The sequence below is a fragment of the Anneissia japonica genome, unplaced genomic scaffold (assembly GCF_011630105.1).
Source record: "Anneissia japonica isolate Jap-2015-1 unplaced genomic scaffold, ASM1163010v1 scaffold287709_len1912824_cov184, whole genome shotgun sequence".
Taxonomy (NCBI): Eukaryota; Metazoa; Echinodermata; class Crinoidea; order Comatulida; family Comatulidae; genus Anneissia; species Anneissia japonica.
In genome coordinates, this window is record NW_022751466.1 from 354,320 (window position 1) to 362,319 (window position 8,000).

The 8,000-nt window shown below is 36.0% G+C and overlaps 2 protein-coding genes across 3 annotated transcripts in view; one reads left to right on the forward strand and one right to left on the reverse strand.

Moving 5' to 3' along the window:
* The window catches only part of LOC117121667 (probable serine/threonine-protein kinase kinX), a 16,777-nt gene extending 15,446 nt beyond the window's left edge, over positions 1–1,331 (forward strand). For both annotated transcript variants that reach the window (XM_033266922.1, XM_033266921.1), the window contains exon 11: positions 914–1,331. In XM_033266922.1, coding sequence (XP_033122813.1) covers positions 914–1,113 — 200 coding nt within the window. In that variant the 3' untranslated portion in view covers positions 1,114–1,331. The remainder of the gene's footprint in view (positions 1–913) is intronic.
* A 5,540-nt stretch (positions 1,332–6,871) lies between these two features.
* Positions 6,872–8,000, reverse strand: part of LOC117121708 — a 3,419-nt gene continuing 2,290 nt past the window's right edge. Inside the window, exon 2 of the mRNA XM_033266994.1 lies at positions 6,872–7,362. Coding sequence (XP_033122885.1) covers positions 6,872–7,362 — 491 coding nt within the window. The remainder of the gene's footprint in view (positions 7,363–8,000) is intronic.

Genomic DNA, 8,000 nt, shown 5'->3' on the forward strand with positions numbered 1-8,000 from the left:
CTGAATCTGCTATTTTGCTGTTATGTAAATATTCACGCATTCTTGTCATGAGCTATGTTCTCTGGACGACTATCTTTTCTAACCACCATTCGTAATGTCCTTATATAATCTTTTTTCATTCAATAAGTGCTTCTTGAATTTAATAATTTCCCGTAAGAACCCCTCGATTTTCATCTATTTCCATAAGCGCCCCCTCAATTTCCACTCTGTTTTCATAAGCGCCTCGTTTGAATAAGCGCCCCTCAGAAAGTGCAAAAAATATTTTAAGCGCCCGGGTGCTTATTCGCGCGAGTACGGTACTTTCATTCAGTATCCTTCATGTGTTTATCCCCAAAAGAATTGTAAATAAAGCTGACCGTTTATCGATGAAAGCTGCTAATTATATACATATATGAATCAAAGTTTTCCCGGAAGAGGACCCCCGCCCCCCCCCCCCCCCCTTTTTGGGGTTCATCGATTCATGGAAAAAAGAATACGTATGCAACTACTCAACTTCTTTTTTTGGAACATACATAATAGGCCTATTTACTGTAATAAGAATGAGAAAAATTTACCTGACCATTTTCAAGAGCAGAAAACCTTGAATTTTGAACTTAAAAGTTATTAAAAGACACTTCAGAAGTCGGGAAAGCTCATTTCTCACCATCTAGGAATCAGAATTTTCCGGGAGAAGGACCCAACTTTCTTTTGGGGGTTTTTTGTGAATATTTTGACCCCCCCAATTTGAACCCAGATCCACCCCTGAAGATGTACAAATGGGTTGATTGTGTATAGTATTGACCCTGCCTTTAGTACAACTTATTTATCTATTTTATTTGTTTTTTTTTTTACATCCAACAGGGAGGATATGCAAGTCTTTTTTTATTAGGCTTAAGGAGTGAAGTTAATTTGAGTTGAGTCCTTTGTGTTTCAGGTATGATGGCAAGAAAAGAGCTTAAGAAAAAGGGAAATGTGAGTGATGATGCAACAAAAGCTGATGAAACTGCTGCCACAGAGGAAACCAAACCAGATGCTTCAGCAGACACTAAAGATGAACAACCTTCAATGTCTGATAAAAAAGAGGCAACCGTGGATGCTGCAGCACATGAGGAAGCTGCACCACCAGAAAATTAAGCAAGAAAACCGATGCACAGCTTTCAAACTAAAATTTTAAAAAGTTTAGTTTAGTTAAAATTAAAGTTTTTATGTAGATGTATTGGTTGTTTTAGCAAATGATGTAGCTTGAATTGTGTTAGTTTATACATTCAATATTATGGGAAAAGAATCATGAAAAAATATGCCAAGATCAGATAATAATGTTGAATAAACTACATCTGGATTCACCATGGAAATGTCTCATCTAATCTGATTGTGTTGTTGCTAACATCAATTGAGATATTTTACTACAAATCACCATAGAAACTGGTCATGTGATCTGTATGTTTGCAACATTATGTATGAGGTGTACTACAAATTGCCATGGAAACTCATCAATTTATGATAATCTGATTGTGCTACTGTCTTCAGTACCCACACACACACACATATATGAGTGTGTATATATATATATATATATATATATATATATATATCGACCTATCCTTAGGTCTTTATCAAGGTACAAGTCTGTACATGCTATTCGTTTATTATTTATATATATATATATATATATATATATATATATATATATTTATATATATATTTATATATATATATATATATATGTATAAATTTCAGCAAATCCCTAATATTTCTCTTATTTTTATTTTTTTATTTATTTTTTTATTTTTATTATTATTATTTTTTTCTTATTTCTTATTTTTTTGGTACATTTGCATTTGTTTTGTTTTTTTTCTTCTCTGTCATTGTTAAGCGCCTCGAGGTTGTGTCAACGTGAGGCGCTATATAAATCCAGAATTATTATTATATTATTATTATTCAAGGTTTTGGTTTTGATAATGTAATAGTTGGTTGTGTCAACGTGAGGCACTATATAAATCCAGAATTATTATTATTATTATTATTATTATTATTATTATTCAAGGTTTTGGTTTTAATAATGTAATAGTTGGGGCAGATAGAATAAAATATTAGATTTTCACTCTAGTTTTTCAAAAAAGAAAAAGAATATATAAGGGAGGGAGGTTTCTTTTTATTTTGAAAAATCAGGATATGGAGTTGCCCTATTTAAATAAAAGAAACGTAAAATTATTTAAAACAAAGATGCACATTTGCATGTTTTGGTAAAGTTTATTATTTAAAATGACAAAATGCTCATATAACATCAGCGTCGTAGTTTGATATGGACTTTCCGCATACCGGGAGGGAGTGATAATCTATCGTTTTTTTCTATTGGCCCTTGATAGGTATCGGGAAACATCCATCATCCTGAGCGCAGATCATTAAGGGGGGGGGGGAGACAAGGGACACATCCCCCACATATATATATATATACTTTTCGTCCGCACTATTTCATAGGGCAAAAAGATTGTTGAAAAGAACTGCACAAATGCCCCAGTTTTAACAAAAGAGCTGTACAGCTAGAGTGCATCTTATTTTATAGCAAGTTACCAGTATCTCTGCTCACAAACGTCTGAATTACCTATAATACACGACTCGAGTGTGCACATGCCTTCATTATAATTTGAGAAGTATGAGAAAAAGTGTGTAAGATAAGATTATTCGGCACATGAAGTAGGTAAATTTTGACTATAGGCCTACTCAATGGTGATGTGATGATGATTAATTTTACTATATAAAAGTGTCATTTCCGGCCTCTAGGGGTAGTATTTCCTCAAATTTATCACAAAGTGTTCCCCCCCCCCCCACCAAACATTCAAAACAGATCTGCGCCCTTGTCCATCATTAAGTTTATACAAATAACACTACAGTTGTTTCGACTGGAATTTATATCTGATGAGACTACAGTATAAGACAGTGCCCCTTGCATATCAGCAGTGACGTATCTCGGGGTACGCCCCTCCCCCACCCAAAGGAAAAAAAACAAAACAAAATCGCACCCGTACCCAGTCTCCCCCAAACATCCCGCTCAAGTAGTTAAAAATTACCTTATTTTGCGAGCTGGTGCCCTCGCATAATCATCGAGCTCCCCACGTGACTTTCGCCCTCCCCTTCAGCTCCCCATTTCAAGACTAGATACGTCACTGCATATCAGTGAAGTAGACAATGTAAAAAACATCGTGTGACTATTTAACAATATAACCAACTAATATTTTATCACACTTTTTTCGTATGTGCATTTCTTAGCGGGCATAGGTTACAAGTTGACTCAAGTTCCAATGAGCTTGCCAATATAAATAAGCATTATAAAACAATTATTCAATCAATCATTATCATATGGGCGGGTCCATGGAGCGTACGTGCCTCCCGCACCCCCACCTCCACCCGGATTTTTTTTCAGATACGCCTCTACTATCATAAGTACCATTCCCAGGGGCGGATCAAGCGGTGGGGGAGGGGAGAATGAGGGCCCATACTTCCCATCCCTGTCAGCAGTCATGCCGAAAAATAAAAAAGAGGGAGAAAAATTTGAGTTTAAGAGAGGAAAGAGGAAAAAAGGGAGTGCACCTATGAGTGGCGATCTAGCAGTGGGCGAAAGGAGAGCTCGATTATTTATTTTCACCAACCATGATGGGACTGAGGTGGGCGTGGCGGGATATTGCACCCCCTCCCCCTCCGTCAGAAAATCTCTGGATCCGCCCGTGATTCCTACATTTACCTACATAATAGATTATATTAACACTTATACAAAAACGGTGGACCGAAATGTACTTTTCCCCATAATATGTCTCGACCTCTGGATAACTTTTTCGTAATAAGCTTGAAAATACCAATATAAAGACGATTAGGTAACCGAATTGATTGATTGTTTTAATGTCACTTCGATAGTACCACGAATTATGCTGCTCTGAAACATGATAAGGCCAATCTGAATCATTCAGATTGGTAAAATGACCATCGTTCTTTATGGTCCAATCGAATATCTGAATTCTTAGTAGGCCTATATACATTGGTTTGATAGATTTTAATACAGTACAGTACTAAAATGTGTACCTGATCTCAGGTAATTTTATAACTGATGTGCGCCCTCTAATCGAAGCGTAGACGCCCGAACCGGCAATATTGATGTTTGCTTGTAGGATTGCAGTTTAAAAGAATATAATTTAAAGGAGTTTAATGCCTTTTTTTATGTTGAGAATAATATCTTAATCAGGCTTAATGAAGGTTTTATTTTATTTGATTTTTAAAAATTTATAACATTTCAGAATAAACTGTTTTTCAAATGGTCCTGTATTTAAAGCCCCATTCCCGGCAAAATTTCACTAAAAATGACTTTTTTTAGAAAATATGCATTTGCATTACTCCAATTATTATAAATCATGGAAAAATATTGGCATGAATNNNGGGGGGGGGCGGGGTTGGGGTGGGGGGGAATGTATTAAATATGACAGGGCCGTTGTTATTTTATTTGTACAGGATTACACAGAAAATGTTCCAGGAGCATAACTCATACTTCAGGCCTACTATAGCAAAAAAAAAGTTGTTGATTTTTAACTTCTTTTTTCGGTAGGTCTAAAGCTGGCAATAAAGTGATGAATTTTATTGAACTTCCAATTGTCAAATTAAAACATAATGAAAAGCATTTGCAAAGTATGATATGGTGCGAGACATTTTCTGGCATCTACAGTAGGTGCAATGTTCTTGCAGCCAATATCCGCCAATGGGACACGTATATCAAGAGATTTAACTTAAAAATACACCTTATTATTGTTGGGAAATAATGAAAATGGCTTTAATACAAGAAGAATTGAAAGACTACCACAATAAGCTTCCGATAAGTCTTTTATATTTGAATAATAAAAAGCCCTCCTCATTTACAACTGTAACTAGGTGTCATAAGGCCATTAGCAGCCTATGTGTTCATTTCATTTCATTCGGGCAATGCCCGATTTATTCGCTCGATTAGGCCACCGGCTCATAGAGATTTTTTCTTAATTTAGAGGCAACATAGAGAAACTTAGATAAATTATTTTGTAAATTATTATAGCTAAACAAACTTCATAACTTATGACGGTTCGGGTTAACCCAGAAGTGTGATGGCAGTAATGACTTTCTTTCTGATTTATATGCAGGACAAATCAAACAGAAGTGGTAAACATCTTCCACTTCGTTGTTAAGCAAACATAAATTACATATATTACATAAAAGGCCCTCTGCATTGCGGCTGTTAACATTAAGATTATGTGATCCTGTCCTGAACATTGTAATACATATCGCTTATGTTTAAAATTTGTAACTAAGTTAATATAATGCTGAGTATGATAAGTAATTGGCTCCTTTAAATTCAAATAAAAATGCATACTTTGTGAACAGAAATTGTCATCTTCAAATGTTTGAACATAGTCTGTCCTCAAAGCAATCTAAAAAAGCGTTGATATCTGCTACACCCCGGTTAGCCCAACAAATCCAAAACCATACTGAAAAAGAGTTTTACATGGGAGACCCATTTGGTCTCTCGCAGCCTATTTGTTCCCTTAATGATAGACAAAATTAAACATTTCATATCGTTCTAAAAATCCCAAGATTTTATGAAAACTTAACAAAAAATCCAAAGATCCCAAGGTGTCATTAAAAATCCCAAGATCTTGGGATAAATCCCAATCAGTGGTCACAGTGATTTGAGGTCTTGTTTAATCGATTTCTGAAGATACATGTCTTAAACAGTTTTCAGTGGCAGATACAATTTGAAGAGGGGACCAGAGAGGGACCTCACATATGGAGGCGATACCACCTCAGCCCCAACCATGGTGGAAGAAAATTTATGATTATGGCACCTCCAAATGGCCGGAAACTCTAATACAATTGGAATATCATTTTTCTTTTTTTCCTTTTTTTTTTTTTTATTTTGAAAAATTTTTGACTGCCTTCTTGAATCCGCCACTGTAAGTGGCGGATCTAGGAATTCGAAATAAAGGGGGCAAGGGGCGGACTTTCACTGATTGAGAGTCTATAACACCTCAGCCTCCCTATGGTTTGGGCTGGGGTGGGGTGGAGGGGCAACACCGCTGGCCGGGGCGGATGCAGGATATGGCGGTAGTGGGGTGCGTGCAGGTACGCATATTTGTTTTGGAAGGTGGGTGACATTTTGTTAGTTCACCATGGTTGGGGCTGAGGCGCAAAAATTTGAGGATAAAGTACCCGGAAATGACAAGTAAAATCATCAAATCACCATTATATAGTCAAAATGAAGCGCCAACAAATTCTCATGATCTTTTATAAGCGATTTTCGGCAACCACAGAGATCTAATTAATATGTGTGATGTACCGTAGAAAATAAAACTTAAAAAAAACCATTGTCTTTGATGTATTTACTTTACTTACTTCAAAGCCGTGAGTTCACAACCACCACCTCAGCCCACCACCATGGTCGGGGATGAGGTGAGAAAATTTGAGGAAATAGTACCGTACATTTATAGATGGCCGGAAATGATATAGTAAAATTCATCATCATCACACTATCATTAGGCCTATATAGTCTAAATGAAGGGCCAGCAAATTTACCATGATCTTTTATCGGGGTCTTTCGGCAACCACAGAGATGATGTGCCATAAAAAATAAAACTAAAGAAACGTTTTCTTTGATGTATTTAATTTACTTGACCTACCTCAAAGCCGTAAGGCCACATCCACCTCAGCCCCACCATGGTTGGGGCCGAGGTGAGACAATTTTTGGAATAGGTCTACCTGTAGATGACCGGAAATTACACTTTTAAACAGTAAAATTCATCATCATCATCACATCACATTATGAAACGCCAACAATATTCTCATGATCTTTTATCAGCTATTTTCGGCAACCATAAAGATCTAATTAATGTGTGATGTACGGTACTATAGAATATAAACTTAAAAACATTGTCTCTAACAGAGAGGGATCTTGGAAATAGGGTCTCTGGTATTGGAGGGGTGAACTGTATTTGAAACCTACCGTCCACGCTTTACCATCAGTGTCCATGTCACAATAAGTGAGAAACGCGTCACATGATGAGCATGGTTTAATTTTGTAAACACCACTTTGACTACTCATTCGTTGCTTGACGTCAGTACAGTCGCGATACGGTATTGTGTACAGCAGTACATTCGTTGGGAACATCAGTGCGACTAGTTGTCCAGCTATACTGAAGAATAGGTCACACATTTGACTGTCTTCATCGTAAGCTATAGAGGAACATTCTTCAGAGTGACGAAAACAGAGTTGTACACAATCTGTCAAACCCCTTACTGACGAATGATGTAGTGAATGACTCGACAACAGACGTCCATTAGCTCTGGACATGCACAGGTCGTGAATTGCTGATTCAACTGTAATAACAAAAAACACTATGTTTTACCAAAATAATATATATCACTACCGAATTTAACTTCAATTTGCAGTGAGATTTCAACCTGAGGGGTTAAGATGCCCATCTTTATGTGCCGCCCTGGGTTCGCATTTTATTTTTTTTTTTAAAGGCATGTACAGATGTCTGCCTTCTTCTTTCTTTTTAATCGGAACAATATATTGTTTTTTTTTAATCGCTGAGGGAGGGACTGTTTTTATTTGGCAAGAATATTGTAAATATTGTATAAAAACTGGTTTAACTTTTTTGTTTTTTAAGAAAATGTATTTCCCGTCACAAAATTGCATTGTTTTTTTATGCTGTTAAATAAATGATGTGCCCTAAGTTACGGAAGCGTATTGCTGCCAACTAAAAAAAATAAAATTTAGATATTATCTCGTTATTACGAGATATTATCTCGTAATAACGAGATAATTATCTCGTTATTACGAGACAATTATCTCGCAATTACGAGATATTATTATATATATATAGATATATATATAGATATATTGCTGCCAACTAAAAAAAATAAAATTTAGATATTATCTCGTTATTACGAGATATTATCTCGTAATAACGAGATAATTATCTCGTTATTACGAGACAATTATCTCGCAA